The sequence below is a fragment of the Dermacentor albipictus genome, chromosome 8 (assembly GCF_038994185.2).
Source record: "Dermacentor albipictus isolate Rhodes 1998 colony chromosome 8, USDA_Dalb.pri_finalv2, whole genome shotgun sequence".
NCBI classification, from domain to species: domain Eukaryota; kingdom Metazoa; phylum Arthropoda; class Arachnida; order Ixodida; family Ixodidae; genus Dermacentor; species Dermacentor albipictus.
In genome coordinates this window covers 79,874,659-79,891,839 of record NC_091828.1, presented here as the reverse complement: position 1 = coordinate 79,891,839, position 17,181 = coordinate 79,874,659, and the positions used below count along the sequence as shown (strand labels likewise).

Here is a 17,181-nt window from a genome sequence, read left to right as displayed (position 1 = left end):
ATGGATGGATGGATGGATGGATGGATGGATGGATGGATGGATGGATGGATGGATGGATGGATGGATGGATGGATGGATGGATGGATGGATGGATGGATGGATGGATGGATGGATGGATGGATGGATGGATGGATGGATGGATGGATGGATGGATGGATGGATGGATGGATGGATGGATGGATGGATGGATGGATGGATGGATGGATGGATGGATGGATGGATGGATGGATGGATGGATGGATGGATGGATGGATGGATGGATGGATGGATGGATGGATGGATGGATGGATGGATGGATGGATGGATGGATGGATGGATGGATGGATGGATGGATGGATGGATGGATGGATGGATGGATGGATGGATGGATGGATGGATGGATGGATGGATGGATGGATGGATGGATGGATGGATGGATGGATGGATGGATGGATGGATGGATGGATGGATGGATGGATGGATGGATGGATGGATGGATGGATGGATGGATGGATGGATGGATGGATGGATGGATGGATGGATGGATGGATGGATGGATGGATGGATGGATGGATGGATGGATGGATGGATGGATGGATGGATGGATGGATGGATGGATGGATGGATGGATGGATGGATGGATGGATGGATGGATGGATGGATGGATGGATGGATGGATGGATGGATGGATGGATGGATGGATGGATGGATGGATGGATGGATGGATGGATGGATGGATGGATGGATGGATGGATGGATGGATGGATGGATGGATGGATGGATGGATGGATGGATGGATGGATGGATGGATGGATGGATGGATGGATGGATGGATGGATGGATGGATGGATGGATGGATGGATGGATGGATGGATGGATGGATGGATGGATGGATGGATGGATGGATGGATGGATGGATGGATGGATGGATGGATGGATGGATGGATGGATGGATGGATGGATGGATGGATGGATGGATGGATGGATGGATGGATGGATGGATGGATGGATTTTATGCGATGACCAAGCACACGAGCTGTCGGAACGCTGGAATGAAGTGTGACAGCAGCAGCGAACGAATTGACCTTAGTGCTGCCTCTCGCTTCAGTGCCAACTAAGCGGCAAGAACACAGCGCACACAAAGCTATCAGCTGTCGAGGCACTCTGTCCCCATCGCAGACCGCTTTCAATATAGGGCCCCCCGCCCGGCCTCGCCGTACGCAGCCGCCGCCGTAGTTGAACGCCCTCCCCCTCCCTCTACAGTTCCTTGCGCGCAACGGAAGACGGCGCGTTCCCTCCCCGCTTTCCACCCTTGCACGCGCGAGATTGAGCCACCATCTTCAGCACACCATCGCACGCTTTCACTTGCATAGACAGCATACGGCACGTGGCTATCATGCTACCACCCGTGCACTTTATACTGTCACGTGGTGGTGACGTTAAGAACACAGTAGCGATACTGTGAAAGACAAAACTAACTTTTATTGGGCGAACCTGTGCCCACAAAACAGGCTGCACTTATAGCACAACGATAGCGGCGAACACGGTCGGCGATCGTCGAAAATCTGATCAGCGGGTCAAGCGCGTCGGCTTTTATACAGCAGTCATCGAACGTTCCTAATTGTTGGGACCCGCATGCCTTCTACAAGGTTCTACACCATTCGCGTCAGGCAATGAAATCAGATAACACAAGGTTCGGCGACAACAGACAGCGGATAGAAGCGTCGATAACTTTCCAGAAACTTCGGATACATGCAGGCGTGTCCCGCGCTGTGCGATAACATTTGTTAGGCGGCAAAACGTGTCGCCCGATAAAGACAAGTACACGTGTCAATATGCAGCATCATGGCGACGGCGTCGGCAACGATGACGCAGAAATGCGCCCGGAGTGACCATATAATTCATACCGCAATAGAATATCATGTGACGAACGGTCCGCTGGCACAAGCAAGCAGCGCCCTCAAACAAGCTACACCGCAGTTAGCAGAGGTGCCGGCGCACGTCTCGTAGCAACACCAAAGCATCGCGCTGTCCGGGCCTTCGGGCGACAGACCGCCCACTAACTCCTGTGGAGCTTGTTTGAGGGCGCGGCGTTTTGAAGCGGGCGGCCGGTTAGTCACGGGATATTGTTTGTTCGTTTTACGTGGTATTTCATTATCAGTTGGTAAAAGTAAACGGGCAAGAAGTACCTGGCTGAAAACATGCCCAGTTCTAGGCTTCTTTCAATTTTTTTCAAAATTTTCAATGACAGAACGTCATTCAGAGCTGTAAGTAAAAAATGCAATTGCAATTAATTAATTAATTTCGTAGTATCAAATAAATTTTCTCGTGGCTTCTCTACTCGGCTGTGAAGAACATTGACTTTGTTATCTTCACGTAGAATGGCCAGTCTTATTCAAAACGCGATGCATGATAGTTGGGGCGCCATTTATGATGAAAGACAACAGCAGCAACAGAGGGTGCGAAAGTCCGTTGAAAGATTGAAGTAAGTGGCATCGTTGTTGTGTTGTTTTTGCGCCCCGGTAAAATCCCCAGAAGGATTACATTGTGAATAAGCGAAACTGAATGTACACGTGGGCCACATGATTATGCCATTTTTTTTACGTGTATAGAATGCAGTGATCCTAGCGCTGGATCGTGAGTTCCAGCGGCGCATAATAAGGGGAACAAAATATTTGTTCACACAGTTGCAACTTAACTCTGAAAACAAAGTAACAAACAAAAGAATACGACCTCACACTCACAGTTGTTATAAATCAGTTCCGTGGAAGTACGCGAGTTGGAGAAAAGCTCGTGAAGAGGGATGAAACATTGACACCCACCACTCGTGCAGCACGAAGCTGCAAGACGTTGTTAGTCTGCCCAATTTTTGGTCAATCCTCGTGAGTGGGTATGCGCCCAACTCATCAAGGTCATCGTCATCATCATCGAGACAGTTCGCACTTGAAAGACAACTGAGAGTTCCACTCGCACACTCACACACAACTCATACAACTCCGAGAGGTTCGTACTCACAGACCACCCCAAGATTTGCGACGGCAAGCTTCGGCGGCTTTACGCCATCCGTAGGACCGTAGTTCCGCTGCCACCTGTGCTCCCGTCTGTATTCTGTGTTCGATCTTTTTATACTGCTATGACTGTTACAATGACATCTTGTATCATTCTGCGAATGCAACTCTGAGTCCAACAGCAATATATGGCATTACGTTTCTGAATTCTTACATTTACCAAACGAAAGGATACTCTTTATGCGTTTCATTGGGGTTCATTTCGGGGGGACTCGCCCGACCGTTATTGGCATTGTACGCCGACCTCCCCTGATTACTTCCAAGTGCACTGATCGAAACCGCATCGAAAGGCACTTGAGACAGCAAAGGCGTACTATGTAGATTCCGACGTGTGAACCTTGGGTCCAGCTTCCGGCTTTACCATTAAACGGTCTCTAGGATTATATTTTATTTGTCAGTGCTTACCCGTTTGAGCATTCGAACTGCACCTCTAGCTCTAGCTACAAGCTTGCAAACTTTATCGTCGTCATCTTCATCATCATCTTCATGATTATGTCGGTGTTGCGGGTGGTGGTGATGGTGGACGGAACGGCGACGACGACGACGTCTAAGCCAATGGCAACGACCTCAAAATTTGCAAGTGAAACTTAACCGTTAAATTTGTTAGGCCTTATCTACCTCAGTCTTGGTGGTTGGTTGGTTACAAACTTTATTTGCTGTGGGCACGAGTCATAATGTATGAGAATTACAACAAAAACAACAAGGACCCCAAAGCCAATTTCTGAAGCATATTCATAAATTCAAATTTACGTAGCATCGGCTGGCGTTGACAAATGCATGACTGGATTCTATGTCGCCAGTCATAATACACACTAGACATGATCTACAGTGGTCCAACAAAATATGTCACTGTAGAAGGGCCCTTGTTCTTCCGAAAGAATAATGGCGGAAGACTGGCGGTGTTAAAAGGTTTGAACAAGGTTTTGTTAATTTGTTTAACTTGCGATCCAAGCCAGAGGGTTCCTGGAATAAGGGACCATCCCACCTCGACTGACAAGTCCCGACTTCAAATAAAGGTTTCATTCTCTCTCTCTCCTCTGGCTCTCAAGGAAGAAGAAGAAAAAGAAGAAGATCTATCGCCTCTGCCGTGCCTTGCTGACTGAGCGTCATGGGTGAGCGATTGGGCATTTAATTTATGTAAATTAACACTTTCTAATAGGCGAATACGGTGGTTCTTGTCGCGTTCACTGTCTCTCTTCTATGATGATATGTTTGGGCATGATCGTTTGCGGCAACTTCGCTATTTGCACGGATGGTGCAAACCTATAGAAAAGCGATCAGCATAGTTCGTCGCTTGAAGCGAGCAGCTTATCCAATAGCTTGACAATAAGCTTCTTGCTATAATCATTTAACATGCATTCTCCCACACAGTGGCAATTATCTTGCCGGTTGTCACACCCAAAATTAGTTTCTCTCACTCTGTCGTCGCGTAACGTTTAAATCTACAGGCACCAGGGCAATGGACGACCTGATGAGAGCTTTTAATGCACACTTTTTAAATCGCTATGACGCAGAATAATACCCTAGCCTGCTTAATGTATTCAAGTTGCAATACATTCTTTGCAGTCAAGCATTTCGCCTATGTATATTGTACTTTGCTAAGTTACCTACGCTGTACGACAATCCCAGCCCTCGCTCAAGCCTGTATTTCTCCCACCGATAGTCTAGACGCATTGTGGCCACATCGACCACTGACCACTTAGCGTTTGCATCAGCTATTAAATCCAGTGCTTCTGGAATGGGGGAGTTCCCCGCGGTTTTGCCTTTACGCTCGCTCTCACCGAAGCACGTGTTACCACAGCCAAAAGGAAAAACCTGCATGCCTTTTTTCTTTTACTTTGCCGGGAGCCCAGCTCGCTTTGAAAGACAAAATCACGTGCCCTAGCAGTGCGTGTCTTTCTGGTCTCTTGTCCCAAGGTTTGGTGCTACAGTAGTGCATTAATCCAATGCAGCAAGTCGATCAATCTGTTTTTTTTTGTTTTTTTTTTGCACAGCCCGCACTCTTAGAAGCACGATTATCGTTTTGGTAATGAAGTGTGAAAATGCTGAGTCAGACGTTGCGCAAGTTGGACCAGTTTCTTAGACCAATTCCGCAGGCTAGAACACAGCCCAGGCTAAATTTTAGTTTTGACGGCTTATCTGCGAAGGCAGTAAAAACAACTACTTTTAGACAGAGTTATAGCACACATTAAAATATATGACGTAATATGTGGGACATGGGCGAAGTTTCATTGATTCAACATTCATTTATTCAGCTTAATGTATAAATTCAGGTAACAAAAACATAGGAGAAGTCGTAATGCAGGATTCTAGATTACGTTTTTTTTTTAACCTCTATTCCTTTCAAGTGCAAACTCATGCCGGTAGGCGAGCAGTAGCAGAGTTGTCGCAGCTGTGTGTAAGATGTCCTCGTGTGTTTAGCGTTTCATACATTTCATCCTTGTTTTCTTCCAGCTGAACTGAGTGAGATGTACCAAGCATCCCTTCGTAAGTATTTTCTTCACAACGGTCCTAGTGCAAATGCGACCAGCTCAGTCTAGGGTCAGCTACAAATTGAATTGGAAGAAGTTGTGAAAAGCCCTAAGTGCTTCAAAAAAGGCGAGGTCAATATTGGCTTCTTCTACGTGATGCCCGTTATTAGGCGTATAAAATAATGCAAGTTATTGTTGAACATGCAACTTTAACCCCTAGGTGTAAATTATCATTTGTGTTTTTTTGAAGCAGCCTTCCTTTAAAAAAAATGCAGTGGGATTTCGCCGCGTAGCAGCATTTATGTCGAGGGCTTTTAAGAAGCCTTGTGCTTTCAAGAAGCCTCTACTTTGTGGTGTGGAAATAAATTCGTCGTATGCTCGCAAGTATGCATTTTCTCTATTTGTTTTGCAGGGCCACATCCTCCGTATAAACCTTTGCCGGGTGAGCTCTTTGTTCACATGAGCTTTCGCGTGTGTTCGTATTTTGGGAAGTACGTGGGCTAACGGAAGTACTACCTAAGATAATTAGACTGAACTTTAAGTTGCCCCGAGTAATTGGGAAGCTCTCATTTTTTTCCTCTCTTTCTCACACATTGTGCCCTTCCACTAGCGCACGGTGTAGAAATCCGGTCTTCTGACAATTGGACTTTGTTTTATAACTTTTTTTGTCGCGGATAGAAAACCATATAATTTGACTTCTATATTTTTGCATACAGTAGTGTCTCTATGGTAGCATCGGTCAACGAGACTTTTTGTTTGTACATTTAGGTCAAAATACTGATTCTAACGGGCCGTTTCCATTTACTTTCATTTATTCCACCTAAACATCTATGCAAACCTTAAATAAATGAGGGGACGAGAAAAGCCGCACAGTAGTACATGTAGATGAGCAGAATACACACTATTTGGTGGCATGTGCCGAAATAAACTTATAATTCTGGCACGAACACGATTAGCATACTTACAGTGTGAAACTGGACAATAAAGTATCGTGTGTAGGAAGTCTGTTAGACGCTTTTAACAAAAAGTAAATGTCGTAAGTTAAGGTCAGATATCTATTAGCCGGCGTACACATTATATATTTCTCAGGAACGTGTAGACTATATACAGACTGTCTAAATAGATTCCGGTGATGGTGCATGCCTTACCCTGCTTCCTGTTGAGCCTCACCCAACGAACATGGCACTACGGTATTTTAGCCAGTGGTTTATGTTATCACCGCTCCAGCGTGCAAGCTCGCACTATGTGATCTGATAAAACGTGGGGCAGTGCCTGTCAGCTGGCATGAGAGCTCTTCACGGGAGGAAGCGTCAGAGGAGATTCGGGGATTCGCTAGTTTCCTCCGAACGCTTCAACTGTTTTGTTCGTTTCCCTAAACCTTTTCTTCGAAATAAACGTTCATTTGATAGCCTGCACTTACGTAGTGTGGTTCTAACCTTTGTTCATTGTGTAGCTTTTGCTCTGAAAATTTTACCGATGTTTTAAGAAATCCCGCAGCACAAAGGGCTTAATCACTGGGTGTCACGTGACGACATTGCTGACGCGCACATCGCGGGCCTCTAGTGCCGAGCCAACACCACCTAGATAGCACAAGGCCTGTTTACTCCGATCCATGACGTCACGCTACCTGGCCCGAAATTTCTATTGACAAGACTGGCGTGATGACAGCGGTGACGTCAAAATCACTGTTGCCTAGTCGGGAGCGTCCCGATTAGATTCTATGGCAGTCGGGCCAGGTAGCATGACGTCATGGATCGGAGTGAAAAGGACTTGTGCTATCTAGGTGGTGTTGGCCGAGCACGGTAGAAGGCACCGTCACTCACCTCGCCTCGCCCAAAAGTTGAAGAAGTGCCTGAAGGAAGGGAATGCCCCAACACTTTCTATTATCGTCGTTATGGGAGGATGGCGGTTTATGGGGCAGCACTTGAAGTGCCCTTCCGGGGGGATGCGAATTCATTGGATCGTCTGTGAACGCTTTTCATTGCCGCTATATACGCACCCTAATAATAAGCAGCAAACTCCGTTCCCGGGTGAACGCGCGACCAAAGATTTCAGTCGTCGATGAACCGGTCAGTGGACGGTGCCCATTCTCCCTCACTTTGTCCCTCCTCTGCCCCAGATGAGACCGGCTTCGAGGACTACTTTTCGCCGCCGCCCGTTCCGCCCGACGACCAGGGCAACTACGGGCCCTACTACTACTACCCTCAGGTGTTCGCTCAGCCTCCTCCTCCACCACCTACACCCCCTGCTCCGCCAGTTCCCTACGGGTATAGTGGGAAAAGCCGCGCCAGTAAAACTCAAGGTAAGCGATCGGAATGTTTTTTATTTTATTTAGCTACAAGAACTTTAGGCTGCACTGGTGGCCCGTACAAGAGACGGTTCGTCATAAATGCGTTAGGACACACTTCATTCGTAATCATGTAGAGAAAAGAGGATGCATAATTTACCATCATTGTCAGCATTAGCAGACAATTAGTTGCTTACAAATAAAGTAGGACTTATAGGCAAAGCTTTATGATGAACAACGGGCCTGCGATGAATGCGTTTACGCAATAATCTATTCGTAATCACATAGAACGAAGTGCAAGATAATCAGCTTGGAAACCAACAACTAGAAATGCGTTACGAGAGGTTCCCGCCAAGTGGACGGTGTGATATTTGAACGAGTTGTGTAATAAAACCGGGTTTCTTGCTGCATAAAGGCTGAGCTTGAGAAATTCTCTGTGGCTACAAAATTCAGTTATCTGGAACCTAATAAAATATATATTTATATATATACATGTACAACATGCTGCCCTTTGTATGTGTCCTAATCGTGAGTGCACATTCGAGATGGGTTTCCCGGAGAAAGCGAAATTTTACCCGCGTTGATCTAAGTGAATAACGAAGACAAGTTCACCACCTGTGCGGAGGTGAACTTTGCCCTCGACGACTGAAGAAGGGCAGTGCGTCTCCCCTGCTATTTCGACGTCTTGGAGGTGGTGAAAGTTTCCTCGCCAGGAGGGGACGCGTACCGCGAATTTTTGTGGAGGCGCAATAGAGATGCACCTGTAAGAGCGGATGCTGTGCTTCTCGCTGCGAAGTTTCTCTCATCTACTTTTATTGGTAACCGAAATACAAGTCTTCTGTATTTGTTTCTCTCTTAATATCGAGCCCCGCGTTTTAAATCTCTGACAGCCCTCCATCTCCCCCCAAAATTCGTTTACGTAAAAACAGCTAGTTTGAAGAAGGTAAAGAAAACATTTTGCAGTAATAAGACAGGCTCGATAAACAATAGAAAAACGCAAAACGAGCTTAGAGTCATCTGCTGAACAGATGCATTGTAGTTCAAGTTATTGTGTTCCAGCAAAGCAAAGCTGTTTGGTTTAGAATTATTTGTACGCGAAGAATCAAACTATACTACAATTCAAATATTTGACCATTCAAGATAAAGGATGTTGTTTATTAGGGTAGATTACATGATCAGACAGAAATGCATGCTCTAACTTTGAAGTAATACGTCTTTTTTAATTCTGAATGATATAATAAATGAAGTTTCATAAATTCGAATGTTTCATTGCCTGAATGTGAAGAAGGTTAATGAGCATTGGGATGGCGCATTCAGGCGACTTGAAATTGCTGAACATTTGCAAAATAGGAAAGGCTGTCAGATATGAAAGAAGTTATATGGGCGGGTGCATCAGTTATTAGGCAACCACACTACTCTTTGGAATGAATGGCTGAATGGTGGAAATTTCCACGAAGTTAGTTCTTGTTAACTCTTGCTGCGGCTTGCCCTCATTCTTCACCACGGAGTTGATAAGGTGGCGCCGCCCGGCGTCAGTAAAAGGAGACAAACGAATTCAGACATAGCTTCCGAGATTTACATATGCAGTGCTGTTGTTTTAAATCTTGAAGGCGGTGAATGATTGCGAAAATGGCCACAAGGCGTAAGCACCAAATGTTTTGCGATTAGGTGGCTCGTTCTGCGCGTCCTTTGTCCATTTCTATTCAATCGCATAGCAATGTTCGCATAGAAAAGGCTACCATCGCATGCTTTGGTCGTGCGTAATAATCGTGTATCTACATGGAGTTTTACGTCAGCTGGGATAACTTTACAAAGCACGTTTCGAAATGATTACCTATACATGAGGCTCGACTTTGTCGTCATCTTGCCTCCGAGAAACTTTGGCGCCCACGTCAATGGCTTAATCATTTGTCCAGCAATATTTTTTTACTTCGTTTGTGTTTGTCCCTATATCATGCTGCAGTTGAGCAGTAGCAGCAACCACAGGTGCATTATTTCCATAGGCGTCTTCCTTTCCTTTTTCGTCGCCTGCGTTCTCAACCATCCGAGGCTAAAGAAGATTAGAGATCAAATGAGCGTATACTCAATGTTTATAAACATTGCGGAGCAAGAAAGTGCAAGAATCTCACTATGAGCACACTCTAAATCATAAGGACCATGTGTCAGCGAATCTGTGTAGCATAAATCATTACTATGCCAGCCATACCTAGATGCTTGTGACGCTCGTAGACATAATTGCCAGGTTTCCCCGTAGCGATCCAATATACGAAAAGCACTGATTTCTTTTGGATGCGCATTTGATGCAAGTACATTGAATGCATTGAATTGATGGTACTGAATGCATTTAATAAAGAGGCGTTAGAGGTGGCGTTAAGAGAGATTGCATGGAAGATGGCTTGGATGTGCGTAAGAAGGGTGGGCACAAAGTTCTTGGTATGCGTGCCCGTGATCGACGTGAGCTCTTCGCATAAAATGTCGCGTGGGACGCGGCCAGAAGCCAGGCCCCTGGTTAACAATCTCTGAAGTGCATTCAATTCCGACTTTAACACGGCCCTTTACAGTATTGAGATGGTGCAAAAGCAGATTGGGTGGGCTATGTCTCCTGGTACACAGCACACAGCATCCAACTTTGCATGGTGGCGACTTCTATCCGGGAATGGCTTGATGACGCTGAGGACTGGAACACCTTATGCGGCATGCCAATTAATTTTTCGTTACGCACAGCGAACACGTCTTATAGCGAGTGCTAAGCGCCCGTGATATTTGAGAGTTCAAAGGTTGCTAACTTCTGTCGTTGTCTTGCTTGGCCATGCCACCTGAGCTGCTTATTTACTTTGTCGTTTTTCAGGCCGCCCCTCCACTGCCTCGTGAGTACCGGCGTGTTTGTATCATATCTCGCATGCCACCAGCAAGCGCTAGATTAGTGCCCCACGTTCGGAAATCTTCGACGCCTGTCATTCGGAACACGAAGCTAAACGTGGATGACGCTTTGGTGTGCCTACGCGCGTATGCATTGCGGCGTTAAACTCAATGGTGAGGTTTATGCACGCGAAATTCGGATGCATAAGTCCACCTCATAACATCCGACACTCTGAAAATAAAGTACATAAAAAAAGGATTCAGCCGCATAGACCCAGGCGGCTCTCAGAGATTTCTTAAACGAATATTTTGCTTGAGATCGCCGCCACAAATTAAATCTGTCGACTCAAACAGTTAGTCTTACAGCACTTCTTGCTTGTGTACAATTGTAAGATCCCAACCACCAGAGAAGCTATCGCAGAATATTTTTTTCAGTCGCCAGATGTAGACAGGCCCGTTAAATTCCTACCACCATATTCAGGAGACTGAGTAAAATTTACTGCTAGGCCAGCTGCCAGAATGGAAACACCGCGTAATTTGTCCCGCGGGCTAAATATAGAGCGCAGTTACAAAATAGAACCACGGAGGCTAACCTGCAGCATGACTCCAGTCGATCGCCCCCGTAAGCCATCCTTGTTAATGTCTCAGCACTGCTTTTCTCATACGACTCGCGCACATTCGTTCGCCACAAGTCTAACCTTTAACCTTTGAAGATGCGTGTGACCCACATACAGCACAAATATTTTTCATAATTGCTTCATATTCCAGAGCTTTAGCTTCGTATGCACAACCGTACAGACGAAGTGCCATCAGGAGTAAATACACATCAGAGCTGCTTTATTCAATATCGGATGTCGCCTGTAGACTGGTCAGGATTGCATGAATTTGCCAGCGTGGTCCTTTACGTAGAAAAGTGTACCTTCAGGCTCCGTTTGATTGGCAGTGTGCTCTTGTTTTATTACTTTGCCAAAATACTTTCTAACCCTTTCAGTAATCAAGCCATGTACAGCTTCATAGTGTACGCCACGCTGGTCCTCATCCTCCTGTTCCTCTTCACCCTGATTATCGTGCTTGGCTTCGCCGTGGCAGGTGAGCTGCAGAACCGAGGTTCACTAAGTTTCACTGACACTGCGGCCCTATTGCGATTGATCCGCATTTCTGTTCTCCACAGTCCCGGAGCGGCTATGAGGTACCACTGCTGGAAATGTGGTTGTAGTCCCAGTTTCTAGCCCTTGTGGCCACATACACTGTGGGGTGCTACAAATGTTCTTTGGCGGTTGCAAGTGCACGCGAAGAACACTACACTGTCAGATTCCTCGCGAACGCATCTTCCCGGTGTCCGTCAAAGCTTGCGTTGCCTCTGGAACGATACACCATCCAAAATTTTGAATGTCTAAGTGCTGGCATGAAATAATTTTTTTTCTAGTCTCCTAATTTGTTTTTGTTTTTATTTAGTCGAGTACACCTTTCCGTTCCGTGAAGTCAGAGGCTACAGGCGGAGCTTTTTGGCTTTAGCTGTCAGCTACTGACCAAATGCTTGGCACCTGACCTAACAATTAGTTGTAGCATTAAAATTGTGTCCCTCTGTGTGTGTATGTGTGTGGGGGGGAGGGGGGTCCTGGCATGTGTTAGTGTGTTTGTGACTAAAGTCCAGGGCTTGCGTGCTCGTGGTAGAGGTGCTGCAGCAGCGCGCATTGCAATCTTCTGCTCCTCGAATGCAAGCGCTCTTGAGCGCTTTTCACGGCAGCGCACATTCGACTGGATGTCTTTGGAGCGCTCTAGAGCACTCTAGTGGCGCCGAATACTATCAGCTATAGTCGAAATGGACCGCACCCAGCACATTCGCTTGAGGCGGTCAGAGCGCCCCGCTCCAGCTCAGAGGCACCTTCGACCCGGGAGCGAGACAGTAGGGACCTTTAGCGTGTCCGGTATTCGGGCAAGCGCGGGCGGTTTTCCGGTTTAGCGGGGGCGTCAAGGTGACTGGCCCGATCAGTGGCGCCAGCTGGGGGCGCAAAGCTCAACCACACAAACACAGAGCTAATTACTGTATTCTGCTTAGCTGCTGGGGTAAATTTTCGACAGTGGCGTAATCGTGTTCACAATTACGCCGCTGCCAAAAATTTGCACGAGTGGCGAAGCAGGATATGGTGAGTTACTGCAGTTTTAGCTATGCGTTTGTCTGGTTGAGCTCTACAACACCAGGCGGCTTCACCGCTCACGTTTACGCCCCGACCATCCGGTAATCCGCCCAAACCGCTCCCGTTTACCGGAATAGCGTACAAGCTAAAAGTCTTTAGTAATGACTTGTAGTTCCGGCACCTGCAGGAACTATATACACCACTGTGGTGCTGCCGGCATCGCACATTGAGGGGTGCACGAGCTGATGACGACGGAAAAACGCCTGCGTTTGTAAGCCCCCACCGAGAGGATGAGGTATAGCTCTTAGGCTGCAACTTTGCTGTCGTTTTCGCTCAGACCAATGCATATGTGCATGAAAACATTAGCTCGACGGGAAATCTAGTGTTTCCTGCGCACAACGCTCGTGCTCTCAGAGGGTGACCGCAGGCAGCCCTGGCTCCGGCAAGGGTGACTTACCGCCACGGGTCTCGGTGCTCCGACTTCTCTTTTGTCTATTCTCTTTTTTTTTTTTGCCGCGAAACGCACTGCTCATCTATGGAGGCCTCCTAACCTTGCACGAAATTGAGGTGTGCACGCACCCTCGATTCCGTTACCGAACGATGGTGGCGCTGACTACAACTGGAGCGACACTGCGTCTGTTATCGCAGCAAACGCTTGAGAGTTTCCTACATTAATTACCAGAGGGAACTTTGTCGATGCGATCGTTCACCCATCATGGGAATCGTGGATAATACACGGATTAAATTCGTCTGATCTTCGTGCTTGGGGCGTCACAAGTTCTAGTGGCTTCCTTTGTTGCGAATTATCTGTGCCTAAATTGGCCTAAATTTCAAAGCGATTTTCTAATGCACATGGTAATGAGCATCTGCAAGTACGCGGAATCACTGCTAATTGCAGTGGTTCCGCTTGTCCATGCGTCCATAGCGTAATGGTTACAATGTCGCGCTTTTTTGCTGGAAGTCCTGGGTTCGAATGCAGCCGTCGGACAGTTTTAACATTGTGTCTGAACTTAAAGCGCAGTACAAAGTCACCAAGCCATTTAAAGCCAGAAGCAAATTGTATAGGCAAATCCTTGTACTACCAACATTCCGATACTGCCTTATCTGCCCTGCTTGCGACTCCCGTGGACACTAGAGCCACAGATCCCTCTAGCCATTGTATGAAACTCTATGCTTCTCAGGGCCTGAAATACTTACCTAAGATAGCCTTAAAGTTCTGCGTAGAAACGCGCTTAAAGGCATGTCAACCGCAGCCCTATAAAGTAGTGCTTGATGGGAGCACTAGGCTTTTGTCGACTGCACGACCCAATACTTACTAAAGTTGGTAAGAAAAGAGCCGTATATTTTGTACTTCTAAAATAGTACTATGTCTTGCGTACACTATTCAATACGCTCTAGAAGTAATACATATAGACAGGCCACAGAAAACAGGCAGGGGCTATCGAAATCGCGAGACATCTAAACCTGCGGCACTTTCCAAATTGGTTCATGGCGAGAGCATAAACTGCTGCGTTTGTCCTCGAGTTGTGTTAGAAGTTACGTCCAGATTTCTTCTTATTCCATGTGTTTATTCATTTGAATGAATGTATAGATGTACGCCGGCTTTGACTATACGCATGCGCAGTGCTCGATGTCCCACGGAGTCAAGCATCAGTGCAGTGGTGTCGTGGCATGAAGGCCCACTGTTTGCTACATACAGTTGATGACGCCAAAAAATATTGCCATTGTGGGTGGCCAGGGCGCGGCAGACGGCCAGGGTCCACGGCGTCCTGGAGTGAGGACGCCGACCACCTAGGCTGAAGACGTCGCCTGCTCGTTTGACAAACAAAGCTTATTACTGTTACTACTCGCAAACGACGAGGCGTTCAAAGCAATAGCAAGGATTAGCGTTGCGCTCGACCTGCTGCGGCGGCGTTCCAACGCGACGGCGACGTATATGCTCGACGTAGCATGAAGGTAGCTGCAGGCGCGCAGCGCGAACAGCCCCCCTCGCATATACCAGGCGTCTCAGAACGCTAGCAGTGGCGTTGCGAGCATCATGCCTGGATGGTTGACGTCATCAGACCGACGGGAAACTGTCAGCGTTTGTCGGCTCACAATGCAACAATCAAATAGATTTCATCGAGCGATTACCATCCGTTCCGCTTAGACCTGTGTATGTGCCACTGTGTCGTATGCACATAGCTGCTTAGTGGAAAAGATGACCCACTTGCAGAAACCTTCATCGTGAGTGGTATGTTGCGCTGGTTGTGCTGCAGAAACGATTGAGCGGAACCCGATGGTACGTCCACTTGGCATCGCAGTTTCAAGGCGTCCGCCACGTTTAGCTCGTTCCTCAGTTTCGCGTTGTCGGAGCTGTCCGCTTATCGCTCTCATCTCGCGGAACTCCTCCTCTCTCAATGGTGGAAGCGTACGCGAAGGCGCATGCGCTAATCAAACAGATAGTGTCGCCCTCCGAGATGCACAGGCGGCGGAAAACGCAGATTTCGACTGCAGGATCGTGAAAGCTGTAACGCGGCTCGGTCACGCCTCGCCTTGCACTCGTGAGTCGGTGACAGCGCGGGCGTCTGCCGCAGCGTTGCATTAAACGCGTGTGTAAGATTACGGTATGATCAATGTTTTGGGGGGAGTGTCGGCGCCATTGGCTGACTCGGCGTGCTGCCGTGTGCGGCCGGCTGTGCCAGTCCATGAGGTGACCCAGCTAACTTTGGCAAAGCTGCTTAAAGAAAAATAGTGCAGATATAAAGAAAATGGTGCGAGATACCATTAGAAAACATATGATGTTGGGTCGTCGATTGTCTGACGGCTAAACACCCTAGGTCTTGAGAGGAAGCTTTAGCTCGGGCCCGACTCCGACGCGGCCTATTCAAATACATGTAAAACGCAAAAACGATTTTCTGGGATAACCCCAGGACCGATTTTAATGAAATTTTTTGCATTTGAGAGATTAAGGTAAATTCTAGCGGCTGTTGGAAGCGGAATTTCGATTTAGGGCTTGAATATTGTGAAAAAAAATTTCAAATATTGAAGCGCTTGAAAAAAAATGGAAGCACGAAGTTTACAAATTCATAGCTCTGCACCAAAAACAGATATTGCGGTTGTGTAAACGACATTCATTAGATGATTCAAATCGAACAAATTCTATGTCATTTTGCATCTTACGTGCAGTTGTTACTTTGGGGACAAGGGTTCTGCAAAAGCTGTACTTGCGTATTACTGAATTTTTTTTTTTATATATTCATGTGTAACATATCAATTTTGCCCACGTTCACGAAGCGAACGCAAGTTTTGCGCAATTCAATCCGGAAATTCTGAAACTCAATGAACTGGAACGTCACTAACCTTTATTGCGAGAGCAATTGTATGGACGCTCCTGGCGCATTTCTGCCGTCGCCGTGAGGTTCCGTATAAAGTCATAGGGCGACAAAAACCGTCACCGCGTGCCGTATACTGTATGTGCTAGTGAAAGCGTGCAAAGGTGAGCCCCCGAACACGGTTCTGCCTCACGTGCGCGAGCGAGGAACGCGGCCCGGATGCGTACCCTCTCCTGCAGCGCGCGAGGCACGGAGGCACAGGTGAGGGGGCGGGATGGGCGTTCCTCTCTGGTGGCTTCTGAGGTGCCTCGGTGTCCTCCTTGCCCGCGGCTCCATGCATAGTGGAGACAACCAGAGCGTCTACTACGGCGTTGGGCACGCGAATGGCGGACACCGTAAAGCATAGAGTTTCTCACTATAACACCTAGAGGGTAATCTGGCGCCACCGTCTATGGGAGTTTCTTAAGGGGGCACCGTGCCGTCATGGGAATGACGGTATATGTGTCTGCGAGGCTCGTGTTGGCTGGTGTTGTAAGAGGCTTCGTCTAAAACGTGGATTTGGCTACACAAATAACGCGTCCTCAAAGTAAAATCTTCATAAAATGTTTCCATTCACGCATATTACGTCTTTACTCACCTACAATGCACGACCAAGCGAAGAAAAGCAAGAACAGACGACAAACTGTTTCAAAACGAGCGCGAACCTTGTCGTCTATCCTCCAACATTAGCGGCTCGCTGATACGTTTTCCGTATTATATAATCGTACACGTAATAACAAGTTCTCATAGTTAAACAAAACATGTTTTTGCGTAATTATTAAGCTAAAACAGCTTTTTACGAGCTGTTTTAGTAGAAAATGAATCAGTGTGACAGACGGAACGGTACTTGCCAAGCGCGTCTTCAAGGTGTCCTGTCTCTCCGAGAACGATGCCAATCCGAAGTCACAATATACCGGCATTCCAATGCATACCACAGCGTAGCAGAGCCAGATTTCCCTCTAAGTAATGTAGTGATAACCTCTATGCCGTAAAGGCGCCTTTGACGGATGCCGTAAGGACGCGTTG

The 17,181-nt window shown here is 47.0% G+C and overlaps 1 protein-coding gene across 1 annotated transcript in view; it reads left to right on the top strand.

Annotated features, from left to right (window-relative positions):
- Window positions 1–4,109: 4,109 nt before the first annotated feature.
- The window catches only part of LOC135898611 (uncharacterized), a 32,394-nt gene continuing 19,322 nt past the window's right edge, over window positions 4,110–17,181 (top strand). Inside the window, exons 1-6 of the mRNA XM_065427662.1 lie at window positions 4,110–4,159; window positions 5,502–5,534; window positions 5,931–5,960; window positions 7,638–7,820; window positions 10,654–10,672; window positions 11,656–11,753. Coding sequence (XP_065283734.1) covers window positions 4,156–4,159; window positions 5,502–5,534; window positions 5,931–5,960; window positions 7,638–7,820; window positions 10,654–10,672; window positions 11,656–11,753 — 367 coding nt within the window. The 5' untranslated portion in view covers window positions 4,110–4,155. The remainder of the gene's footprint in view (window positions 4,160–5,501; window positions 5,535–5,930; window positions 5,961–7,637; window positions 7,821–10,653; window positions 10,673–11,655; window positions 11,754–17,181) is intronic.